The 27,777-nt window shown below is 43.0% G+C and overlaps 1 protein-coding gene across 1 annotated transcript; it reads left to right on the top strand.

Moving 5' to 3' along the window:
* The first annotated feature begins 498 nt into the window (after positions 1-498).
* On the top strand, positions 499-26,848 carry LOC149434224 (uncharacterized). The gene is made up of 6 exons (XM_089663926.1): positions 499-645; positions 4,731-4,811; positions 20,786-20,904; positions 21,190-21,367; positions 25,057-25,150; positions 25,675-26,848. The coding sequence occupies exons 1-6, from the start codon at positions 553-555 to the stop codon at positions 26,772-26,774; spliced, it is 1,665 nt and encodes a 554-aa protein (XP_089520052.1). The 5' UTR covers positions 499-552; the 3' UTR covers positions 26,775-26,848.
* The last annotated feature ends 929 nt before the right edge of the window (positions 26,849-27,777 follow it).

Genomic DNA, 27,777 nt, shown 5'->3' with positions numbered 1-27,777 from the left:
TATGTGCTGGAAAAACAGGTCTGATCCATGGAGGCCCCATCTGGCAAACTACAGGCTCTGCTACTGACTGTTTAGTGCCAGATACCACAGCATACCTTCAGAGGTCTAGGTGTAGGATCCATGCCTCGACGGGCCACGGCTGTTTTGGTGGCAAAAGGGGACCTACTCAATATTCAGTGGGTGGTCATAAAGTTATGGCTGTTATGTGTACATTTATGTGACTTTTATGTGCAAATGTAACGGACTATTAATACTGTAATATTTGAAATAAAATTATTTTTATTTAACACACTTGATGAAAGGTTGGCATCTGCAAGATTTTAGGCCTTTCTTTCATCCTCTTGCAAATTTAGCTTTTTGCAACAAACCAGCTCTTCGCTATTTTAGATAAAATAGTGGGCAAATTCTGTGATGCGTTAACGGGATATCTGACCCACTGTGCAGCCAGATGAGGCTTTGTTCTGTGATATATAATACTCACAGCTTGTCACACGATCATAGCATCGCTGTTTGTTCTCTGTAGCAAAGCCGACAGTCCTCTGTATACCCACCATGTACCGAGCCTATCAACCGACTTTGCCGACAGCCAACCTTTACTTGCAGGAGAAATGGGACAGAAACAAATATGCAGAACACAGAAGAAAGGTAAGTGCCCTTTCATGAATGTTATACCAGCTGTCATCTGTTCTACCATCATTGGACTCAGGCACTCAACTACCACGCTTTATATGGAACCTGTCCTACTACCTGGCGCATCCAAAGCTCCCATCTACTTCTGGATGCTGCCATTGTCTGACGTCTTGACGCCATACTGATTCGAGGGGAAACCTATTATTGTATGTTTCTGTCTGGAATTGGTTCTGCTTCAAAGACTGGGCAGCCACCAGGACAGAATGTGAGCCTCAGGTGTGACAGCTTCTGATAATTGTGCATGGACACATAGAATGACACTATTTAGCTTCTAGGAGCTGAAAAAAAATGCTGATAAGAGCTTCTAGGAGCTGAAAACCGCTAAGGAGCCTAAAAGATTCCTTTTTGCTATTAATATGTTGCTCATCTATGCAAGTGCTACCTAAAAAATCCAAATGATTCTCATCAAATTCTAATAAGTTGATCTGAATTCTACATGGGCATAAATGGAGGATTTAGAATAATGTTGTCTTCAGGCAATATATGGATATAGTAAAGGTATAAACAAAAGGAAAAAATGCCATCATTAGGGGTGTAACCACCCATCAAAGGGATCTCTGATTCACCCTATCTTGGGCTGTGGATTATTAACCGAATAAAGCATATTAGGAAAAAGCAGCTGACTAGAGCAAACTGCAAAAAAAAGCGGTATTTTAAATCCAATGCAGAGTAAACAATAAACATCAATAGTAGATGCAAATAATTTCTTTATTTTGATCATTAAGATCTTTTGAAAGGGTGGGCATATGACAACACACAGTCGATCAAGAATGTAAAAACAGTGAATATAAAAACAAATATAAACATAGTAAAGGTGCCTCAGTTTTCAAAATATTATGGTGTTTAGCCAGCACTATATTTGTAGCATTTATTGCTGATCACTCCTTTCTAAACCAATAGTTTTACTGTCATTTTTTACAAGTTTGCACTGATGCTTGTCAGAATTAAGGTCTTTTCTATGAACAATCTTTCACAAGCCTTAACAATAGGCAGTCGGGTTACATTTTTACCACTTCCCAACCACTTATCGATGCTGATCCAAATTGTTAAAATAGGGAGCAGATGCAGGTGTTCACACTGCAGCATTAGCATTGCCTCACATTGCAGCGTGGCAAAGACATGAATGGACACGCACACACCCACACAGGTTGAACTGGATGGACTATTATTATTATAATACAGGATTTAAATAGCGCTTTAAAATATAACAGGAGACAATACAGCAACAATACAGTTCAATACAAGAGGGTTAGGAGGGCCCTGCTCCTTGGAGCTTAAAATCTAAGAGAACTTGTGTCTTTATTCAACCTTATCAGCTATGTGACTATGTAACCCATTGTAAACGTATCTATGGCATTTTGTGCGCATTTAAGGCACAGTTGTATGTCATCAAATGTGATCATTTCCTATTTCATCCTTGCCTGACACAACTTGAGTGCCATGCAAGGCATCCAAAATGCTCATTAACACTACAGGTGTTTTAATGCATGTTAAAGGCTGCTTTAAAATATAATCCCTGTGAGAGCCCTAAAAATCCCATCTGTCAAAAGTGACAATGAATGGTGCTTGATGATTATGAAATGAGGCTTCCTTATACAGAAAATACTGTATATATTCTGTGTGAACATTCCCCTATCTTAAAGGAGGAACTCTAGCCCATACATTTTGTTTCAGTATCTTCTAAAGATGGTAAGTATTACAATATCTGTCAGGTTTGCATCACTGTCTGGGTCTGATTGCAAAGATTGCTCCTCACTTCATGTCTCAGAGTAACAACAGGAAGTGAGAGAAAATCTCCCTAAATAAAGGGAAGCCCCAACTCTGACAGTTGTTACTGGAACAGAGTTTGGGAGATTTGCCCTCTACTTCTGTTCCAGAGACCACTCTAAAATGTTCCGTTTTGGTGACAACAGCTGCAAGGACAAAATATGAGAGTACGTCTCCCTACAGGGATCAAAGAAACTTTCAGATGCGAAAACGTGTTTAAAATAAATGTCAGCTCTGAAGATCATGTTTACTGCTAATGTTTATTAAAGCTGAAGTCCAGGCACAAAAACTTTCACTCACGTATGTTCCTCCATAGCCACAAAGGATATAAATTAACTTTGTGTGCACCAAATGCCTTTGCAAACCCAGATATTACCATACAGAAGTAGTAGTGACATCATCACTGTGCTATACATAGCCTGTGCAGAGATCAGAGCTATGGGAGGGGCCCAGCAGCTCCACCCACTACAGGCTGCCTGCAGAAAACAGGAGGGGGAGGAGACAAGACCAGCCACTATGTGCAGGGATAGAGAGCAGCTTTGGCAGGTCTTTATTACAGGAAGCTCCTGCACAGATTTAAAGGTTCATACTGGATTACTGCACAGATCTCGAAGAAATACACCACACCCAGATTCAAGGAAGAAAACACATGACTCTAATGTATAGACAATATTTGATTATCCCAGAGGTCAGTTTTATTGAAATGTCATTAATGAATTTCATTAAAAAAGCAAAGGCTGTTCACTGGTAGAACAACAAAATTTGAATTTGCCTTTTTTTTTTATCAGACTGATAACTAATGCTCATAGGTAACCTTAGATCAGTGTTCTCAACATCTTTTAAGTCAAGGCACCCTTTAAAATCCTGTGCAATCCCAAGGCACCCTATTCTAAAATGTAGAAAACTAACCTAATAGTTTTACATAATGCAACATTACCCATACACACAGGACATCCAACATCCAAGTGATTTATTCTTCCAAAACAAATACACCTTTGCACACTAGTACTGACTAGGACTCCAAAGTTTCTCTTCTTCCTCAATAACTGTTTGCTGGGAACCAAATGTTATTTTGTAGCTTTAAAAAAAAAACATTGCATATCAACTGATTCTGACATCCATGAATAAAATGAGCAATAGTTTCAGTCTGAGAGTTTCTAGCTCTCTTTTATAAATGATGACTGGGTCATATATTATGCAGACTCACAGTTTGTATGTCATTGGATGCTGAAATGAATCTAGCCCAGAAGATAAGGCGCCTACACTTTCAAATTAAAATCAGGGACACCATCACATGCAGAGCACAAAACATGGTGCTTCATGACACAACTATACACCCATAACCGTACGCTGTAAAGCATTGTGTGCCATTGCTTGCTTTTACAGAGCCATGTGCAGCCTACTGCTCACCTAGATGCCCATGCAGCTTAAATACACTGTATATTTTCGGTGCCCATGGTGTTCTGGTGCTGCCCTCAGCTGTCCATAGATGTGAATAGGTGAGGACAGCATTACGCAGAGTACAGAAAAGGAGTACATGCTCATAGACATAATGTCCATAACACAGGTAATGTGTATTTGATACATTACATCCGTGAGCATGCACTACTTTTCACCAATAGTGGCACATAGCTACGTAGAGCTGCTTTCACCCATTCATGCCTATGGGTGGCTGTAAGCAGTTCTACGACATCCCGGCACCAGAAATACGCAGTGTATTTAGGCTGCATGGAAAAATGCACCCATGTTCATGAAATGTTACTCCATCTGTCATTGTCAAAGCAGTAGTATGTTCTTCTCTTGTGCTATGATACGCAAACAGTGGAACACGACTACCACCCTATCTATCCTTAACTAGTCTAGAGAACTATGTCAGATTCTGTGGATGAAAGAACTGGTCTCACACAATCACGATAGTCATAAATCTTTTATAGACAAATGCAATCATTAGATTTTATATATGAGAAAAGAAGAATTCAAAACTCTGACCTGAGACCCACCTAAAAATGGGAAGGAAATTTTGGATCCAGATCTGAGGAAGCTTCTTTCTTTCCTTTCATACCATAACGGGGAGATGTTCTGTATTCCACAGAGATAGCAGGGAACAATATAGCTAATAACAGCAGTGGCAAAAAACAGACCAAAGTGAGCCAAATAAATTACATTTATTGTTAGGGTTCACAAACACTTCAAACTGTCAATAAATAAACAGAGACTAGTAAAAACTATAGCTTCTGTGCCTCTAAACATCAGTACAATGTCTCTTGTTTCAGGTATCAATGGCTGTACCAGCAGTGAACACAAAAGGCTCTCAAACGCCTGCCCACCTCCTGGTGAACATGAAAAGAATACAGGTATGAAGCTGCAGGAGATCAGATGTCGAACAACTGACAAGGTGTCTCCATGTTATGCATGCTGGTGATTTGATGATGGGGCAGGTTGTGTACATCAGGGGTAATGAGGAGGCAGAAGTAGCAGAGCAGGACTTATACCATTATTCACAGCATTCTGAACCAGAAAGCTGGAAGCACAAGGTATAAAAGAAAAAAAAAGGAAGGGGCTTAGAATTTACAAATTTTAGCACATTAATAAAATGTCCTTGTGCTTGGGTTTATAGCTCAACTTTGGCTTCTAGGGTTGGCCATAAAGGAGGCAAGATGTGGCACATTCATACAACCTCTTAACTGGCTGTAATAACACATATCTCCTGCTACAGATTTGATTGCTCAAAAGTTTTGCTTTGAGTTCACTATACATTTTGACACATTTCTTAACCCTGATGAGGAAAGATTTGTTGAACCAATCAAATTGGTCTGAGAGGTAGCCTAGAGGATATCACAATGTATATGGTCATGCAACTGCCAACCCCTCCGATACAGTTTTCTAAATGCAAAAAAGTAAAATTCCAGCTTCATTCTAACTAGCCATAAAAAACTGTTCTCTCTCCCCTTCTAACATCTATGCTAACTAACCTATGTAAGAAAGGTACGTATACTTACCTATATATTCAGCCCACTTCATTCAGGTTAATGATTTCCCTTGTGTCAGCCAGTGGCGGCTGAAGGGGAGAGAAGAGAGCACTCCGACAATGGCTAGTTATGCCCAAAGCAGTGATGCCATCCATAGGATTCAATGGTTAATCCATTGTCGGCGCTCCCTCCTCTTCCCTACAGCGGCGCTGGCTGACACAGCAGAGTGGACCAGAGGTAAAAAAGGTAAGTATATGCATCTTTCTTATACAGGTTAGGTGTTAGGAGGGGGAGGGAATGATTTTAGGAGTAATTTGGATAAAGCCAAAATTCCACCTTAATATTCAAGTATATCACATCACGGTCTGATAACCCACATATTATTGTACAGTATGCAATTACCATTTCATAGAGACTAAACATAATATATAAATCCTTGCTCAGCATCCAAATTTGATCAAAAGTTCTTAAACGTATATTATCAATATATCTGGTGAGTTCTTATTTCCTTAATTTTCACCATGGATCTCTAAATGCTCAGTTCCTATATCTTCAAGGTGATGTCATCCTCTTCTTTTTTTTACCCCTCAAAAAAATATCAAATAAACCACACATAGTGTATTATCTCTTTCACATATAATAATGCAAACTAAAATACACTCGCGTGGAAGTACTCAAAAAGTGCCAAAATTTCACCACGTGTCACTGTATTATATCTGTAATTCTTACTCTTACCCTCTTGTCGGAAATCAATCCCGTGGATTCCTCCTTAGACGTTCCTCCTCATATGTGATAAATGACCCTCCGTAGAAACAAAATTCATACAGTGTAGTATTTTCAATACATAAACATCATATAGTGCCACTCTGTGCACCCTAAACACAAACCAGTGACCACCAGTCCGTGCATAACAATAAGGTGAACCACCACCTCACGGCTATTGCACCTTACCAAACTGCTTCTAAATAAAGCCTTGGATACAGGGGCATATTTACTGCTAGGCAAACAAGGCGTTTGCCTATGGCGGCATTTTTAAGGGGGGGCGGTGGTGCTTCCCAGCTGTCACTTGTCCTCCACTCCTCTCCCCCTAGGTGATCAGTGATCTTTTCCCCCATGCTGCAGTCCCACCCCACCTCCCTCTGGGTCAGCCCTCGGCTGCAGTGACATCACCAAGGAGCCGGAGAGCGGACATCTGGGCACAGCTCCTAGGACAGGAGTTTAAGAAGAGGCTGCATGTCACAAACACTGATGGCGACCTCTAGTGGCCCACTGGCCGAAGTCCCCCAGGGCGCGGAGTCTAAGCCCAGGTCTGCTGGTTCACCAGAGCCCCTGATGGTGGGGATGGACTTGAAGCAGACCAGGACCAGGTCGTGACCCCTGAGTGACACCAACCGTGGTAAAGGCAACCGCCAATGGCGTGTAGCGGGTAGGAGCCAGATATGAAGAGGTGTGACGTGGTCAGGCAAGCCGGGTAGGTAACAGCGAGGCAGACGGTACAGATCGGTAGACAAAGAGTAATCGGGTCACAAGCCGGGTTTGGTAACAGCAGGTCAGACAAAAGGAGCAGGAAGAGGATGGTCAGGGCGAGCCAAAGGTCAGGGCAGGAGAAGACAGCGGTATCAGGTCCAGGCAGGGTCAGCAACAAGGCAATCGGCATACTGGAAGAGCAGGAACAGGGAAAAGACCATCAGGCAACTTGTGTCTGTGTAGGGCTGGTTTAAGTAGCCCGCCTGGCACTGACAGGCGCGCCTGAGTCCTAGTGCCTGCCCACCGCCATCATAGGTGGCAGGCGCACCTGGGTCCTAGTGCCCGCTTGCCTGCATGTCTTGTCGGACACCTACGCATGTGCAGACTCATGCGTCGCGGTGGTCACTGACACTGCGCTGACACTGCGGCTGTAGGAGTGGATCCTGGCAGCTCATCCTTTTTTATGACTGCCAGGTGAGGGGAACAATCGTACAACATCTCTTGCTCTCTCTTTCTACAGCTCTTTCTTTCAATTTCTCCCTCTTTACAGCTCTTTCTTTCAATTTCTCCCTCTTTCTTTCTTTCTTTCTTTTTCTTTCCCTTTCTTTCTTTCTTTCTTTCTTTCTCTTTCCTTCTTTCTTTCTCTTTCTTTCTTTCTTTCTTTCTTTCGCTTTGTCTTTCTCTTTCTTTCTTTCTTTCTTTCTTTCTTTCTTTCTTTCTTTCTCCAGCTCACTCTCTCTCCAGCTCTTTCTTTTTTCTTCCTTTCTCTTTCTCTCCACCTTTCTACAGCTTTCTTTCATTTCTCTCTCTCTCTCTCTCTCTCTCTCTCCCCTCTCTCTCTCTCCCTCTCTCCCTCTCTCCCCCCTCTCTCTCTCCCCTCTCTTTCTCTCTCTCTCTCTCTCTTTCTCCCCCTCTCCCCCCCTCTCTCTCTCTTTCTTTCTTTCTTTCTTTCTCCAGCTCACTCTCTCTCCAGCTCTTTCTTTTTTCCTTCCTTTCTCTTTCTCTCTCCCTTTCTACAGCTTTCTTTCATTGCTCTCTTTTTCTTTCTTTCTTTCTTTCTTTCTTTCTTTTTTTCGCGCTCTTTCTCTCTCTCTCTCTCGCTCTCTTTCTTTCTTTCTTTCTTTCGTGCTCTCTTTCTTTCTTTCTTTTTTTCTTTCTTTCTTTTTTTCTTTCTTTCTTTCTTTCTTTCTTTCTTTCTTTCCCTCTTTCTTTCTTTCCCTCTTTCTTTCTTTCCCTCTTTCTTTCTTTCTTTCTTTCCCTCTTTCTTTCTTTCCCTCTTTCTTTCTTTCTTTCCCTCTTTCTTTCTTTCTTTCCCTCTTTCTTTCTTTCTTTCCCTCTCTTTCTTTCTTTCCCTCTTTCTTTCTTTCTTTCTTTCCCTCTTTCTTTCTTTCTTTCTTTCTTTCCCTCTCTTTCCCACTTTCTTCTCCCTCTCTCTCTCTTTCTATGGCTATTTCTTTCTCCTACAGCGCTTTCTTTATTTCTCTTTCTTTTCCCCCTCTTTCTCCCCCCCCCCCTTTCTCCCCCCTCTCTCCCCCCTCTCTCTCTCTCTCCCCCTTTCTCTCTCTCTCTCCCCCTCCTTTCTCTCTCCCCCCTTTCTCTCCCCCTTCCCCCCCCCCTTTCTCTCTCTCCACCTTTCACTCTCCCCCCCTTTCCCTCTCTCCTCCCCCTCTCTCTCTCTTTCTCTCTCCCTCTTTCTCGCTTTCTTCCTCTCTCCCCCCCCTCTCTCTCTCTCTCTCCCCCCCTCTCTCTTTCTTTCTCTTTCTCCTACAGCGCTTTCTTTATTTCTCTTTCTCTTCCCACTCTTTCTCCCTCTCTTTTTTCTCCCCCCCCCCTCTCTCTCTCTTTTTCTCCCTTTCCTTCTCTCTTTCTCTTTCTTTCTTGCTTTCTTTCTTTCTCACTTTCTTTCTCCCCCTCTTTCTATCTCTCTCTCTCTTTCTATGGCTATTTCTTTCTCTTTCTCCTACAACGCTTTCTTTATTCCTCTTTCTTTTCTCCTTTCTTTCTTTCTTTCTTTATTTCTTTCTTTCTTTATTTCTCTGTCTTTTTCCCTCTCTCTCTCTCGCTCTCTCTCTCTCTCTCTCCAGCTTTCTTTTTCTCTTTCTTTCTTTTTTTGCTTTCTCTTTCTACAGCTTTCTTTCTCCCTCTTTCTTTCTCTCTCTCTTTCTACAGATCTTTCTTTATTTCTCTATCTTTCTTCCTCTCTCTTTCTTTCTCCCTCCCTCCCTCTCTCTCTCTTTCTCTCTTTCTCTTTCTCTTTCTCTTTCTCTTTCTCTTTCTCTTTCTCTCTCTCTCTCTCTCTCTCTCTCTCTCTCTCTCTCTCTCTCTCTCTCTCTCTCTCTCTCTCTCTCTCTCTCCCTCTCTCTCTTCCTCCCCCTCTCTCTTCTTTTTTTTTTCCTTTCTCTCTTTTTCTTTTCCTCTCTCTTTTTCTCCCTCTAATTTGGGGGGGGGGGGGGGGGGCACACGATTTTTGTGTTGCCTAGGGCAGCACAAAAGCAAAATACACCACCACCACCAATACATAACATTTTTGGCTCTATACACCACCACAATGGATTTGAAATGAAATGAACAAGATGTGCTTTAACTGCAGACTGTCAGCTTTAATTTGAGGGTATTTACATCCAAATCAGGTGAACGGTGTAGGAATTACAACAGTTTGCATATGTGCCTCCCACTTGTTAAGGGACCAAAAGTAATGGGACAATTGGCTTCTCAGCTGTTCCATGGCCAGGTGTGTGTTATTCCCTCATTATCCCAATTACAATGAGCAGATAAAAGGTCCAGAGTTCATTTCAAGTGTGCTATTAGCATTTGGAATCTGTTGCTGTCAACTCTCAAGATGAGATCCAAAGAGCTGTCACTATCAGTGAAGCAAGCCATCATTAGGCTGAAAAAACAAAACAAACCCATCAGAGAGACAGCAAAAACATTAGGCGTGGCCAAAACAACTGTTTGGAACATTCTTAAAAAGAAGCAACGCACCAGTGAGCTCAGCAATACCAAAAGACCCGGAAGACCACGGAAAACAACTGTGGTGGATGACTGAAGAATTCTTTCCCTGGTGAAGAAAACACCCTTCACAACAGTTGGCCAGATCAAGAACACTGTCCAGGAGGTAGGTGTATGTGTGTCAAAGTCAACAATCAAGAGAAGACTTCACCAGAGTGAATACAGAGGGTTCACCACAAGATGTAAACCATTGGTGAGCCTCAAAAACAGGAAGGCCAGATTAGAGTTTGCCAAACGACATCTAAAAAAGCCTTCACAGTTCTGGAACAACATCCTATGGACAGATGAGACCAAGATCAACTTGTACCAGAGTGATGGGAAGAGAAGAGTATGGAGAAGGAAAGGAACTGCTCATGATCCTAAGCATACCACCTCATCAGTGAAGCATGGTGGTGGTAGTGTCATGGCGTGGGCATGTATGGCTGCCAATGGAACTGGTTCTCTTGTATTTATTGATGATGTGACTGCTGACAAAAGCAGCAGGATGAATTCTGAAGTGTTTCGGGCAATATTATCTGCTCATATTCAGCCAAATGCTTCAGAACTCATTGGACGCTTCACAGTGCAGATGGACGATGACCCAAAGCATACTGCAAAAGCAACCAAAGAGTTTTGTAAGGGAAAGAAGTGGAATGTTATGCAATGGCCAAGTCAATCACCTGACCTGAATCCGATTGAGCATGCATTTCACTTGCTGAAGACAAAACTGAAGGGAAAATGCCCCAAGAACAAACAGGAACTGAAGACAGTTGCAGTAGAGGCCTGGCAGAGCATCACCAGGGATGAAACCCAGCATCTGGTGATGTCTATGCGTTCCAGACTTCAGGCTGTAATTGACTGCAAAGGATTTGCAACCAAGTATTAAAAAGTGAAAGTTTGGGGGCGCTCGTGAGCAGCAGCCAGGATGGCTGCCTATTAATTTACTGTCTCGGCCACCGGACACATCGGCCGATTTCTGACCCTCAGGGGGGGTCCCTCCGCTTCCTCCCTGGCCCCCTGTCCTTCCAGCACCCTGATGGGGAAAAAAACCCCGGCCCCCCGCACCTCCAGCGTCCGGCAGACCGTTCGGGAGGTTGCCTACCCGCCGGTTTTCGCCCGGGACAACAGCTGAAGCCCTGGCTGCAAGTTTGGGTCCCCTGCCATCACTACCTGCAGGTGAGATGGATCCTGGCAGTGGGGAGGACCTGGATCCCGAGCCATCCCGGCGGTCGCACATTCCATCCCTGCGGGATGCCGAGCTCCTGCGCCGCTTTAAAAGTATGCTGCAATCAGAATTGTCCTCCGCTACCTCCAAGCTGGCCGACCGTCTTTCGCGGGAAATTCGGGATTTGGGCGATCGGACGAATGATCTCGAAGATAAAATGGACGCTGCGGCCACAGTCATTGAAACTCACGAACAGGACCTGTGCGACCTTAAGAAGGAATTGGCGGATGCACTACTGCGGCTTGAGGATTTCGAAAACCGTTCCCGCCGTGGCAATTTTCTGTTAAGGGGTATTCCGGAAACGGTCACGGATCTTACCTCCACTGCTACTGCTCTGTTTCAGGAGCTGACACCCGCTATTCCCATTGACCGGCTCGAATTTGACCGCATACATCGTTCTTTGGGCCCCAGACGACCGGATGGGCCCCCGAGGGACATTATCATCAAGTTTACTTATTACCGCACTAAGGAAACTATCCTCTTGGCGGCCAGAAATAACCCTGATCTTAGCTTCCAGGGGCACCGCTACCAGCTTTTCGCGGACCTCTCTCAGACCACTCTCCAGAAGCGACGCCAGTTGAAGCCCTTCACTTCGGTCCTGGTGAAACACAGAATTAAATATGCCTGGGGCTTTCCGTTCCGCCTAACCTTCACCTACCAGGGCCGCAGTCATTCTGTGGCTACGCCGGAGGAGGCCCATTCTCTCCTAGAATCTCTACATCTTCCCTCGCCGGAAGCTGCTGATCGGAGCCCGGCTCATTCATCTGGATCCTCGGCAAGGCCGCCCCCTCTGGGCCGCATCTGGGAGCGGTCGTCCAACAGGAGGGGGGCTCTCCCTCAGACCCCTTCGCGATCAAGTCCTTCCTGTTCTTCTCCAGGCTGAAGATGCGCCTTGGAACTCCCACATATCGTCTCACCGAGGGACTACCCTGACGAGATCGTGAGTTTGGCCCTTAGGGCCTCCCCGGTTTGTCGACATTCTAGGTTGAGACTGCTCCGGCTTGCCCTTTTGGGTTTCATCCCGGGTTGGGGGGGGGGTCTCTTCCTGGACTTAGGAATCGGGACTTTTTGCTGCCGCAGCCTGTTTTGGGTCCATGTGATGGTGCTTGGGTCTACGTTTGTGGCATTGGGTGATGGTTCCCTTGGGCTCCGGGGTGGGAGGTTGACCCGGTGGGCCTGGTTGGGTGGAGGGGGGTTGGCCCCTGTGGTTCTCCGGGTTTCTATGGGGAGGTCGTCGCGGAGGTTCCTGCTCCTGGGACTTTTAGTTTATTAAGATTTACTATATTCTATTATGTACATTGCCTTTTTGCCCCCTGAGGGCTTCTGTTTTGATGTTTCCATTTGCAGCCATGTGTCCGGTGGTAGAGTTACCCCTAACTGTATCCTTCATGTGTAGGATGCACGTCACCATTGGTGTGACACGATTGCACTGTTGTGTATATTTTTTGTGTCTTTTTCTTTTTTTCTTTCTTTGTTCTTCTCTTTTTCTCTGTTTTTTTTTGTTTTTGTTTTCTGCAGGGTTCCGGGACGCCATGGTCCGATCGCCATTGGGAGTGGAAATTGCTGGCTGCTTTGGGCTTTTTTCTGCTGAGCGTGTTGCGTTGATACCGCCATGGCCTCACCCCTTTTGAAAATACATTCACAAAATGTTCAGGGCTTCAATTCGCCTCAGAAACGGGCTAAAGTTTTTCATCACCTCAAGTCGCAACAAATTGATGTGGTATGTCTACAGGAGACCAGGTTTTCTCAGTCCTCCGCTCCGCGTTATCTTTCACCTCACTATACCATCTTTTACACGGCCTCGGCTCCTGAGAAGCGTCGGGGTGTTCTGATAGCTTTTAAACGCAATCTCCCCTTTGTCTGTGCTCGGAATATAGCGGACCCCACGGGCAGGTATTTGCTTCTGCAAGGCACCCTCTGGGACCAGGAGGTTACCTTTTTCTCTTACTACACGCCTAACCGTTTCCAGCATAAATTCTTTTCGCATCTTTGCACCATTATTTCTCGACACTCTAAAGGTCTTCTTCTTGTTATGGGGGATTCGAATGTTACCTTAGATTCCACACTGGATAGGCGCTACGCACAAGGAGCGACCCCCTCTCATGACTTGGTGCTGGAGGAACGTATGCGCTCTCTTTTGCGGACGGCGGGGCTAGCGGACGTCTGGAGGGAACTTCATCCAACTGAACGCGACTTTACATTCTATTCTAACCCTCATGACAGTTTTTGTAGAATTGATCATATATTCATGCAGGTCCAGCAACTCCCCTCGGTCCGGCGGATAACTATTCCCTCCTCACCCTGGTCAGACCATGATCCTTTGGTACTCCTCCTTGCCCTTTCCGGGTCAGAACGACGCCCTTTTCATTGGCGCATCAATGACTCTTTACTGACCACTCAGGCTACCTGCCAAGAAATAGAATTCTTCTTACGGACATACTTTACGGAAAACTCAGGATCGGTCTCTTCAGCAGTGCCCCTATGGGAAGCGCATAAGGCCACGGTGCGGGGTCATGTTATACAGCTGGCTGCAGTCCGGAAGCGGGAGCGGGAACGTCGACTCTCGGAGCTTCATTCGCTCCTGGCCTCTGCGGATGCGCGTTGGAAGTCATCTCCATCCGTGGCCCATAAACGCGCTCGGGACGCTCTGGCGACAGAATTGGACCTCCTTGCCTCTTCAGAGGCGGAACGGGCCTTGCGTTGGACCAAACATAAATTCTATTCCTGTGCTAATAAGCCCGGTCCCATGCTAGCCAGGAAACTCAATTCTGTGGGGAAACCCCATAAACCGATTCGGCTTCGACTTTCCACGGGTGGCTGTACTTCTAATCCCCAGCAGATTGTTTCCCGATTCTCGGACTTCCTTTCGCGCCTCTATGCTGCCCCAGATCCCTTCCCTGTGGCCCAGGCAGAGGCATTCTTTCAGGACCTCCATCTTCCTGGATTAACCGAGGCAGCACAGGTGGCCCTCAACGCAGGTGTCACCGTACCAGAAGTGCTACAAGCAATCAAATCTTTACGGTCCACCGCGGCCCCAGGTCCAGACGGCTTCTCCGGTCTCTATTATAAAAAATTCTCAGCCCTATTGGCGCCCTTTTTAGCTGCCTACTTTAATGAGTTACAACAGGGCTCCTTGCCCTCTCCGGACGCACTTAGGGCACATATCTCTATGATTCCTAAGACGACCGCTGATGTCCAGGAACCGCAAGCCTTCCGGCCCATCTCTCTTCTTAATGAAGACTTGAAAATATTGGGCAAGATCCTTAGTTTTCGCATCAATAAATATTTGTGTAGCCTGGTCCACAGGGACCAAGTAGGGTTCGTCCCCGGGAGGCAGGCGGGTGATAATGTCCGTAAGGTGGTCCATCTTATACATTTTCTGCAACAACGGAAAATACCAGGATTCTTACTGTCCTTGGACATATATAAAGCTTTTGATTCTCTATCCTGGGAATATCTGCGGTTTGTGCTGTCTCGCTGGGGTTTCGGGGATTCGATTCTCTCTTGGATTCAAGCCTTGTATTCCTTTCCTTCGGCTTCCGTTAAATACGCTGGGTATTTCTCGGATCCCTTTCCTGTTGGGCGAGGGACGAGGCAGGGCTGCCCGCTGTCCCCGGCGCTCTTTGTCCTGGCGCTTGAGCCACTGGCTTTAGCGCTCCGGACCGACTGCAATGTATCGGGGGTTCCATACGCGGGACAGGAGTTTAAGCTGAGCCTCTTTGCGGACGATGCCCTCTTGACCCTTACTAATCCTCTGACGACGTTTCCTAATTTGCAACGGGTTCTTGAGCGCTTTTCCTTGATCTCGGGTCTACGTATTAATTTGGATAAAACCGTTGCTCTCAATATTACTTTGGCTTCAGATTTGGTTTCGCGCCTACAATCCCACTTCCCTTACCGGTGGGCTTCCTCTTCTCTTGAATACTTGGGCATTCGCTTGACCCCCACCTATGACTCCCTTTTTGCTGCAAATTATTATCCTTTGCTTAGCTCCTTATCTTCTCTTATGCATTCCTGGCAATTTCCGCACCTGTCTTGGACAGGACGGGTTCATTCAGTGAAAATGACCATCTTGCCGAAATTGTTATATTATTTTCGCACCCTCCCAGTGCGGGTTCCCCCTCATTTTCTTCGGTTGCTTCAGGCGAAGTTTATGCGTTTTATCTGGGCCAATAAGCATCCCAGAGTTTCTAGAAATACGCTCTTTGCTCATAGACTCCAAGGTGGTCTTGGGGTACCCAATGTAACTAAGTATTATCAGGCGAGCCAAATTGCCCCGCTGTCTATGTTGCACGCTTCCTCCGATGTTCCTCTCTGGGTCCTGCTGGAACTGCCTAATTGTGCCCCTATCGCACTATCGACACTTCTATGGCTTCCCCCTGCCCTGCGCCCTACGGCGCTGAGTCCGATGTTGCTCCATGGCCTACGAGTCTGGGACTCGGTACGTTACTCCAGTGGCCTGATGTCACCTTTCTTGCCCTTGCTTCCAATCGTTAATAACCCTCTTTTCCCGCCTGGTCTAGATCACCCGAGGGCATTTTCTTGGTGGGTGGCTCATGGTTTCTCACAGGTGCGACACTTTTTGATTTTTCGGTCCTTTCCCACCTGGAATGTCCTCCGGGAGTCTCGGGATGTTCCCCCAGCGGAATTTTTTCGGTACCTTCAATTGCGGCACTGGCTACTCTCGCTGAGGGCCACTTCTGCTTTCCCATATCAGACATCTGCCTTTGAACGGCTTTGCCAGCAGCGTCCGGGCGCCCCGGGCCTTATCTCCCTTCTTTACGCAGCTTTGAACAGATGCTCGTCGCACACTTCTCTTTCATATGTAGTTCAGTGGGAACGCGACCTGGGAATGGCTGTGGATCCGGAGGACTGGAATAAAGCCTGGTCCCTCATAGCTAAATGTTCGTTTAATACGACCACGCTGGAAGCAGCCTATAAGGTATTGTTTCGTTGGTATTGGGTGCCGGCTCGTTTGGCCCAGGCTAACCCTGCCTGTAGTGATCGATGTTTTCGGGGTTGTGGCCATCGTGGCGATGTACTGCATATCTGGTGGTCATGCCCGAGGTTGGTTCGTTTTTGGTCTCGTGTGTTTGGCCTCCTTTTCACTTTGTTTCATCTCTCCATGCGCCGGGATGCTCGGTATGCTTTGCTTCATTGCCCCATACCGGGCCTCTTGGCTCGTCCGCAGCGGTTGGCTTCCTATTTGTTTTTATCGGCCACTAGGACAATTGCCCAGGCCTGGAAGAGTCCGTTTGTACTTTTTCAGGGGGTGCGGGATCGTATGACTACTATGATGCTCAATGAACAGATGTCGAGTATATGCAACGACTCTCAACATAAATTTTTGAAAATATGGGAGCCATGGTTGCAATATGCCTTTCCCACGCTCCCCCCGGCCAGTGTAGGGAGGTGATGGAGTTTTGTATTGGCGCTCATGGACCCTTGCTCTCTGGTGTGTGTTTTTGTTTTTTTTTTTTTTCTCTTTCTTTCTTCTCTGCTTTTCTTCTTTCCTTTTCTGTTTGTTTTGATGTGACAGTGGACAGCTGTCTTTAGTTGCGATAATCTGAGTTTCACTGATGTTATTGTTACCTATGTGCCATTGATAGCCCCTACGTGGGCATACGTTTTGCCTTATTGGAATTAGAGCGTTGTCTGCTCTATTATGCATTTTCTATCGGTGCAATTGATAGCCCCTGCGTGGGCGTGTTTTGTTGCCTCTGTTTTATACTGTTTAAAATTAATAAAAACCATTGAAATACAAAAAGTGAAAGTTTGATTTATGATTATTATTCTGTCCCATTACTTTTGGTCCCTTAAAATGTGGGAGGCACATATGCAAACTGTTGTAATTCCTACACCGTTCACCTGATTTGGATGTAAATACCCTCAAATTAAAGCTGACAGTCTGCAGTTAAAGCACGTCTTGTTCGTTTCATTTCAAATCCATTGTGGTGGTGTATAGAGCCAAAAATGTTAGAATTGTGTCGATGTCCCAATATTTATGGACCTGACTGTATATACTCTCTGCGACAATTCAGAGTACAATCACTCTAGCATAATAGACAACCATCGTGTAGCAGACCATCAACTGAATTTAATAAATGTAAAGGCAATAAAATAAAAGATGTACATCAGCGTTAGTATAGAGTTCCTAACATGGACCTAGCTCTCCCAGTCTTAGCAATGTCTCCTGTCTGGACGAGTCTCTGAAGAAGGAAGAGAGGAGACATTGCTGAGACTGGGAGAAGAATCTTTATCCAATAAGTGACATCAGACGCTAACCGGAAGTTCAGCGGTGGCCATCTTGGTTGAGGTCCATGCTAGGAAATGTATACTAACGCTGATGTACATCTTTTATTTGTAAGCGCTTTTACATTTATTCAATTCAGTTGGTAGTCTATTGTGCTAGAGTGATTGTAGTCTGAATTGTCGCAGAGATCTATTCCACCTTGTGTACATGATAGCCTAGTCATGTTTGAACTTTAATTGTTCAGTATTGTCTTCCACATTTTGGTAGTTTGTAGGTCAGGTAGGCCAGTTATCAATATAGATTAGGCCTAAATGACATTACAATATTAATTACCCTATGTAAGACATTTTATTGCATGCCATGCATTCATAATTCCTTTAAGCAAAGCTTCAGGCTCCCCCTAAAATATTAAGTCATTTTAAAAATTAAAAATCATTCAGTAAATTAATAGTCATCTCTCAGCTATGGTCCGAAATAGTATAGATATTAAAGGAATGCGGATAGGAGACGTGGAACATAAAGTTGCAGCGTATGCAGATAAGTTATTCTACGTGGTAAATCCTAGGTTAACATTACCAAATTTAATGAAAATATAAAAATTTTACGGAGAACTATCAAATTTAAAAGTGAACCTCTCAAAATCAGAGATATTAAATATTAGCGTCCCGAAGATAGAGAAGATGGCTTTACAAAATTAATTTCCTTTCACATGGAGAGAAAAAAAAATAAAATATCTGGGAATAAAGTTAACCTTGTCCTTTAGGAAAATATATCAGGCAAATTACATCCCATTAATAAACGAGATAAAGATTGAGTTGAGGAAAAGCTCAAGAGGAACACTTTCCTGGGTTGGAAGAATAAAAATTTTGAAAATGGTGAAAGTACCAAACATTCTGTATAAATTTCATATGCTCCCGATATACTTAGGGATCTTATTTTATCAAATAAAAAACCGAGAGTAAAATATGAAGTCCTATGTAAAGATAAACTAAACGGGGGTTTAAATGTACCTGATTTTAAGAGATATTATTATTCTGTATTGTTATCATGAGTAATAGAGTGGGTATATAATGCAGGAGGGAAACGTTGGGTAAAAATGGAAGGTACACTAAGTGAGATACAGTTAAACAAAATTATTTGGATTCCACAACAGTTTTGGATGTTTTCTGAAAACACAAACACTTTAACTCAAAATTTATTTAACATATGGGATGCAATTCATAAGTAAATGGGATGGAAGTACAATTCTCCGTTGATACCACTTGTGGGAACAAATTTTTTCCCACCAGGGAAAGATGACATATCAGGGAAATTGATAAAAGATAGAAATGCACAGCTAAAGGATGAAGAAGGGGGAAATATGTTCTTTTCAAGAATTGAAACATAAAAAGGAATTATTTTATGTATTAGATGAGTGGCAATATTATCAATTAAGACATTTTGTGGAGGCACTTCCATAACCAGTAAGAGCAGTAGAAGATCTGTATCTACTTGAAAAGATGTTGAGTTTGGGTGTTATAGAGAAACATGGTATTTCGTGTATATATAGGATACTTTCTAAAATATCTGGACCTATTTCTCCACTGTTTTTAGAGAAATGGGAGAAGGATTTTGGAATTCAACTAAATGAATAGCAAAAAAGGAAAATATTTAACTTAGCACACGGAGCGGTGGATATGAATGTGGTGGAAATGAATTATAAATGTATGGCAAGATGGTATATTACACCTAGTGTGGCACATAAGCAACAATCAGAGAATTCACCATTATGCTGGTGAGAGTGTGGGTTAAAGGGAACTATGGTACACATATGGTGGGAATGTCCCAAGATACAGGAGTTTTGGCAGGCAATAGTACAACAAATACAAGAGATCTCAGGAGTTCAAATCCTAAAAGACCCATGGGTTTGTTTATTTCATAATACTGAGTCCATAGTAAAACAATATAAAAATATGATGATATTCCATATATTAAATGTGGCAAAAGGACTGATTCCAAAGTTTTGGCAGGTCCAGGAGATCCCTAGAGTATAGGAATGGATATATAGGGTAGAATATATTTATAGGATGGAGGAATTATATCATAGTGGAGAACATAAAATGGAAACATTTAAAAAAACATGGAGGAATTGGTATGATTTCAGGACCTCTAAGAGATATGCAGAATTGATGGGAGTGTAAAATAGAGAGAAAGATAAATGGAGAGATGAGGGAGTGATGGTTTAATTAAACGGAAAAGATGACTACGAGGAGAGGAGAGAAATAAAATATATGTAGCAACTAGAAGAATAGGAAGAGAAGGGAAAAGAGAGGGTGAGGGTTGTAGATGTGGGTTGGGGACTGGTGGAATATGGAAAATATTGTATTGTAAAAGAAATATTATGGAACGATATTTTATGAGTTCCTTTATTTGTTTTTGTAAATGAAATTAATAAAAATATAATAATAATAAAAAAATGGCTTTGCAATATTAATTACCCTATGTAAGACATTTTATTGCATGCCAGGTATTCATAATTCCTTTAAGCAAAGCTTCAGTCTCCCCCCCAAAAAATTAAAAGTCAGCAGTTACAAATACTGTAGCTGCTGACTTTTAATATAAGGTCACTTACCTGTCCAGGGATCCAGGGTCCTCACCCGAGCCGATTCTTCAGTCGGCTTCGGGTGCAGGTGATGGAATCTTCAGTAAGGGCAACCAAAAGTAAAGTTTCCTACTGCGAATGCAGGTAGTCACAGCCAGCTTCTCACAAGCAAGATGGCGGCACCTGGAACCCAAAGACCAGTGAAGAACCGACCTAGGTAATGACAGCGCTGGATCCCTGGACTTGTAAGTGTCTGCTTATTAAAAGTCAGCAGCTACAGTATTTGAAGCTGCTGACTTTTAATTTTTTTTTTCACAATGACTAGAACTCCTTCTTAGGATAACCAGCTACTGAAAGACTGCAGTGCTCTGTTCCAGATATCTTATTAAGGCATTCAATTAGTTATATAAAGATTTTGACCATTGTCAGATCTAGGCTAAGTACGGTTTATGGTCCTGCTGGATCTCTGTGTACTATAGGCCTTGGAGATGCATTGCTAAGTTTATAGCCGTATTCTGGGAGATCACTTGCCTGTTATGTAGATATAAGCTCGCTCCGCATTTTCTATTGTACAAAACGTTACTGCTGGCTTATGATTTTTTTATTAACAAGGCTATCCTGTGTCTTCTCACACTATTTTTGGAATGCCCAGTTCTCATTATCATCACACTTCAGTAAATGCATCCTGATAAATGATTTAAATGTTGTGCTTCATGCATAAATTTTGCAAAGGTGAAAGAGTTAAATGTAAATGCAACCGAAATTAAATGAAAAATGGAAAGTGAGAGTTATTGTGCTTGTTAACAAATGTGTTTTTCTTTTGTCCACATTTGTTATTAACACAGATGGATAGAGATCTGCAAACACTTATAGAAAAACAAAATCACATTCATTCAGCCAAAATGAACGCTATTCGCCAATCTCATGGTTGCATTGATAACTGGAATTACTACTCCCAGTACAGGTAATCATCACAAGGGCAAGCTGACATTTTTTTGCTGCAAGGATATGCATATATGTATGCACAGTGTGCTTGTACTTATTATGGAAATTGTCAGGGTATTGTCAGTTTGCTGGGAAACAAATGCCAACATCAGCTTCTACAATGATCAGTGACTAAAAATGTCATACTAACAGTTTACTATTCACAATAAGTGTACAGTACTTTTATATTACAGACAGACTTTATTCTCTTGTCCATGTAACCAGCCCTCTATCCATTTTTCATCATATTTTGTTGTCTAAAAAGTTTGAATACAGGACAGCGCCGACAAAACCTGTCAAGAATAACTCAAGAGAACAGCAAGATATTGGAGAGGATCCTGAAGAGGCAGTCTGAATATGGAAAATGGGTGGCAGAATGGGAAAAGGTGGAACAGATTCGTACAAATATATCTCGTTATCAACGACCTGCTGGATCTGCTTGGGTAAGAGGGCGTTAGTTGAGTTGATTATATTAAACTAATTTTCTTTTTTTAAATTCTGTCATTCTGTTCTATGTTCCATTTCTTGGGGAATACCCTATAAGTGTTGTCTCTCCATCCCATGCCTCACAACAATAACACCTGTCATCTAAGTCAGCGTTTTTCAACCACTGTGCCGCGGCACACTAGTGTGCCGTGAGATATTGTCTGGTGTGCCGTGGGAAAAATTGCAATTTCATCCGTAACATGTGGCCTCGGCTCACAAATAGACCAATCATTAGAACAGCAATGGGCAAACTACGGCCCGCGGGCCGTATACGGCCCGGCGGACCTTTTAATCCGGCCCGCGGAGCGTGATACTGTCAGGATGATCTGTCCCCCTCGACGTATCTGCGCATGTGCCGGAGATCGCCGATCGGCTGCTAATGCCTGAAACTGGCACATGCGCAGATAGGTCGAGGGGGACAGATCCTCATAGCAGACAGATTTTCATGCTACACCGGAACGGCGAGAGGAACGCGCGGAGCAAAGGTAAGTGAATTGACACAGGGGGGGCTTGGGGACTTAATATGGGGGATGAATTACTATGGGGGATGAATTACTATGGGGGATGAATTACTATGGGGGATGAATTACTATGGGGGATGAATTACTACATGGGGGATGAATTACTATGGGGGATGAATTACTATGGGGGATGAATTACTATGGGGGATGAATTACTATAGGGGGGATGAATTACTATGGGGGATGAATTACTATATGGGGGATGAATTACTATGGGGGATGAATTACTATATGGGGGATTAATTACTATAGGGGGGATGAATTACTATGGGGGATGAATTACTATATGGGGGATGAATTACTATATGGGGGATGAATTACTATATGGGGGGTGAATTACTATGGGGGATGAATTACTATGGGGGATGAATTACTATATGGGGGATGAATTACTATGGGGGATTAATTACTATATGGGGGATGAATTACTATGGGGGATGAATTACTATGGGGGATGAATTACTATGGGGGATGAATTACTATATGGGGGATTAATTACTATATGGGGGATTAATTACTATAGGGGGGATTAATTACTATGGGGGATGAATTACTATGGGGGATGAATTACTATATGGGGGATTAATTACTATGGGGGATGAATTACTATATGGGGGATGAATTACTATATGGGGGATGAATTACTATATGGGGGATGAATTACTATGGGGGATGAATTACTATGGGGGATGAATTACTATATGGGGGATGAATTACTATGGGGGATGAATTACTATATGGGGGATTAATTACTATGGGGGATGAATTACTATATGGGGGATTAATTACTATGGGGGATGAATTACTATATGGGGGATGAATTACTATGGGGGATGAATTACTATATGGGGGATTAATTACTATGCTTACTATGGGGGAATATTACTATACTTACTATGGATGACACATACACATCATTCATCTACTCTTGGTCCGGCCCCCGGGTCCAATATATGAACCCATTGCGGCCCTCAAGTCAAAAAGTTTTTCAATAAATTTTTTTAACATTTTCTAATGGTGGTGTGCCTCGTGATTTTTTTCATGAAAAAAGTGTGCCTTTGCACAAAAAAGGTTGAAAAACACTGATCTAAGTAATTCAATTTATGCCACTTCCCTGACAAATAGCCTTTCCCCATGCTCTAGTGTTGGAATGTTCCTCAGCATCCTCATGTTCACTACAGGGCTATAATCCCTGCATCATGATGTCAGAGGACCTTTGTCTACCAGACCATAGGGGAGTAGAGGCTGTGAGAACCAGTCTAGCAACACGGAGGAGCTTGCAGTAGCAGAGGGTTAGTTAACTAATGTACTCTACCAAGTCCCCTAGACATAAACCAGCAGTTAACCATTGCAGTGTTAATACACTTAAAATCTGTGATGAAAAAAAAGAAGTTTAAGGATGTAAGAGTGCTGTGAAAGTTTGCATTGTTTTGTTTTTTTTTTTTTTGGTTTTTGTTTTTTTTTACATGTTTACTATAAGTTGTATTTATCTGAAATACAATAATCCTTTCTTTTTTTGTGATTTTTTTTTATTCTAACTCTGTGCATTTATGTTGTTAATAATATATATATATATATATAGTTTATACACTATTTTCTGTATTAACATGCAAACCTTTTTTGCCCCAAAGAAGGAGTTGCCTATAAAACCTCCAAACTGCGTTGGTTCCTTTGTGGGGAGGCGCAACATGGTGCAGCTGCAGTGAACACACGGGGGGAGATTTACTCCTAAAACTGAGTAATTTGGTTCAGCTCTGCATGGTAGCCAATCAGCTTCTAACTTCTAACAGCTGTGTTCAATTAAGCTTTGACAACAAAACCTGGAAGCTCATTGGTTTCTATGCAGAGCTACACCAAATTTTGTATGCTCCAGTTTTAGTAAATCAACCTCAAGGAGTCTTGTTGTAGTAAACTTTGAACCTTGTTTTGAGCAGAATGCCAATTATACAAACACCCCAGCAGGAGAGCGCCACTAGGGAAGTAACTCACTGTTCAATGCAGTCAGAGAAGTAGCCATCAAGAGATGCCAACAGCATATGTTTCAGAGGGTGAAGTGTGGTGCGGTCCAGTCCCAAGAATCTGATCCTTTAAAGAGGATGTATATTGTACCTTCTTCCACAAAAAAATCCTTTACTTAAAATTATTATTTCTGACTAACTATATATGTTATAAAGTATTTACATATTTTAGCAAGTAGTAAATCTGAACTGACCTTTGTAGGGGCAAGTACCGTGGAGCAAATTATCCCCAAAATTCTCTTCATAAGCACTGAAGTCATTCTCTCAGCAGCTCAGCTCCACTGCTTATCACTCCTAGAGCACCCACTCTTTGCTAACAATATTGATTTAAAGGCTTTTGACCCACTGACAGGACTTGTGCTGTGAATTTGAAGATGAATCGCTCCACAGTGGCTGCAGCTTAAGAGATCTGCTATAGGTTATTTTGAAGCTCATTTACTACTGTGGTGTCCATAGCTTCACCACAGGTTCACATTAAAAGAGAAGTTTGGGTTTAAAAAAAAATAAACATTTATACTCACCATCAGATTGATGCTGCATCTGCCCCCCACCAGCTCTAAGACTGAGAACTGAGCAATCAAACACTACTAATCGCATAGTTCTCCCCTGCGCTCTGAGCACAGAGTGGTGACTGTCAGTCTCTGGCTATCTGCTCTGCCCCTCCAGTGCTCACTGGATCACTGGGCTGTGGAGAGTGTGGGAGGGACTGGTTCAGGCTCTCTGTGGTGCACAATGAGGTTGAGCCAGCAGCCAGTCAAGGCATCTGAGTGGAACCTAACTTTATGGTTGGGATCTTTTCAGAGCCTGGACCGGCTCTGTGATGTCAGCCTGAAAGCAAGTTGCAGGAGTGGAGAATGAACTGCACCCCTGTGATCCCCAGGAAAAGTGTGGCCAAAATAACTTTGGCTATAATTCTCCTTTAAACTGTAATCATTTCATGAAAGAATGTAGTGTGTGTGCATTTGTGAACCTACAATGATATTAAAGCACAGTAATGACTGTCATTCAGTTTAATATAGATCATTTTATTATAAAAGTTTGGATGGAAGAGAGCCTCAACAATAATGTGACCTAACTAAATTGTTGCTGCCATTCTTAATTTTAAAGGCAGGATGTCAGAGAGCTACAGTTATGGACATGAGAAGGGATATGGACATCCAACAGTCAACAGACAAAAGTGAGGAAGACAGAACGCAGATGGGTGAGTAGATATTAGTAAATGTCATTAATTTTGCCATGAAAGAGCATAAACCAAACACTTGGCTCTGCCCTTGTGGGTATTGCACCAGTTAGCTAACTACACTCTTTCAGCCCCAGCATTTTAGAAGTGCACAGCACATGCATAGAATGCACAGTATGTAAGCATTCTATTACCTCCCAAGACCTTGAAGCACATCCAAACTCAAAAACAAAAATGGAATATACTGCAAGTTACCCGTCCTTAAATGTGATAGCTGCATTAGTTTTACTAATTGGGGGTGCATTCTGCAGTTTACAGAGGTGGACTGGACAGGGATGATAATACTGCATGATATTTTATTGCTGCACAGGCAGAATGCACAGGAACTTACAAGCTCACTGGACAAAAAGGGAGCAAATAACAGAAGTTCATGATTAGGATTTATATACAATAGTGAATACAATACAGTTTAATTTTTTGAATTATTTTTTAAACATGCATAGTTTGCTACATTTGACTAGAAATTAGTATCACTATTTCTACAGGACCAACAAAGAAGCTCAAGAGTATTTCTCATGTAGCAGGACATAGAAGGATGAAAGAGTCATCAGTTCTTACAGATAGGAAGGGTCAGTTCCCTTCAGTTCAGACTGAAACATCCAGAGACACATCATCTTGGGAGTCAGGTGAGGGTGGCACTGGACAGCAAACTGCTTGCAGTTTACATAAGAGGAAAGCTTCCTACAGTTCAGCATCCAAGAAGACAGATCATACATGTCAAGTGAGGTGTAAATCAAGAAGTCATAAGCTTAGAAATTCAGAAAGTGATTGTAATAATTATAGAGATATGTCTACTGGAAGAAAAAGCCAACTGAAACAACAGCTGGATGAAAACCCTGAAAAAACCTCAGTGAAAGGGAAAAGTCCTTCATTTCATGACCATGATCATGATAAACCAGAGCTAGAAAAAAACTGTGGAAGAGCAACAGCAGTGTCAAAAAAATATGCAGAAAGTGAGGCCTTTGATTCTGATTCAGAAAGAAAGACACCTCTGTCTTACAGTAAATCAGATCAGGACTTTTCATCAGATCAATCTGACACCAGCTCCTGTTACTCACTTCAAGACTCGGAGGGCAGTATTTCACCTGCTCCTTCACAATCCCCAGAGGCCACTGAAGCACTATCCAATCTGAGCCTGAACCTGAAAACCAGAGCAGTAAGTCCAGAAACCACCTCACAGAAGAGTTCTAAGTCTTCAGCAGCTTCAGTAAATCAGACAGAGAGTCCACAATCAACGTCACGCAATGCCAGCAGAAATTCAAAGCTTTCATCAGAAGGTTCCAAGAGAAGCCAATATCGGTTACCAGAATCCACAAAGACAAGTCCAAGTTCTTCATTGCAGAATACCCACAGAAGTGCTGATTCCACATCAGTTGTGACAAACAGGATTGGTGTTTTCTCCTCACAAGGAGCCAGTATGAGAGCTTTCAGTCGAAGTTCAGCATCTTCTTCTACCTATAGAGAAGGAAGCCCTGATGATACAGCTCATAATACTTACAGGAGTTATGAGGAATGTACAAGAGATTCTAGCCAGACTCCAAACTCTTTAGCTAAATTATCTTCCAGACATCAGGATTCATTTTGAATGTGAAATAACTAACCTTCCTTCAAGTAAAATTATAGGCAAAACATTTATTTTCATTTTGGGTAGAGCGAGGGAGGGTTATAACCCGTGTCAGAGTTTTTCAGCATCTGTATCCCATTGTGGAGATTTCCCTTAACTTCCTGTCCCATAGCCAAACAGGAAGTGAGAGGAAATCCCTGAAAATTAAAGCAGTAATAAACACAGCTAAAAAAAAAAAATCCACTGCAAGATAATGTCGTAATGCGCTAGTATGTATTGCATATGTGCACATTATGAAGGGCTTACCTTTAAATGAATCCCTCTAGAGGCGAGCTATCACAGGACTTCCATCTTCACACGGTCTTCCTTCTGGGTACGCGAGCTTCGGCCGTCTGACTGGCCAAGCTGCGATGACATCAGGGGCCACAGCACAGTGCTCTGAAGGAACAGCACAGGTATGTCATTCCTTCAATGTGCATGCGCCGGCAATCAAAAAGAGTCAATATCTCCTAAACAGTGCACGTTTAGGAGATATTCATTTTACCTACAAGTAAGCTTTATTATAAGCTTACCTGTAGGTAAAAGTATTAAAAAAGAGTTTACTATTACTTTAACCACTTGCCTACTGGGCACTTATACCCCCTTCCTGCCCAGGACAATTTTCAGCTTTTGGTGCTGTCGCACTTTAAATGACAATTGCACGATTATGCGACACTGTACACATATGAAATGTTTGTCATTTTTTTCACACAAATAGAGCTTTCTTTTGGTGGTATTTAATCACCACTGGGTGTTTTATTTTTTGTGCTATAAACAAAAAAAGAGCAAAAAATAAAAAAAAAAGTTTTTCTTTGATTCTTTGAAAATAAAATTTTTCAAATAGGTAATTTTTCTCCACTGATGTGCGTTGATGAGGCTGCACTGATAGGCAGCACTGATGGGCACTGATAGGCAGCACTGAAGGGCACTGATGAGGTGGCACTGATAGGCAGCATTGATAGGCAGCACTGATGAGCTGGCACTG

The sequence above is a fragment of the Staurois parvus genome, unplaced genomic scaffold (genome assembly GCF_062004578.1).
Source record: "Staurois parvus isolate SC_StPar_1 unplaced genomic scaffold, SC_StPar_1.0 ptg001805l, whole genome shotgun sequence".
NCBI classification, from domain to species: Eukaryota; Metazoa; Chordata; class Amphibia; order Anura; family Ranidae; genus Staurois; species Staurois parvus.
This window is presented reverse-complemented; position numbering and strand designations above follow the sequence as displayed.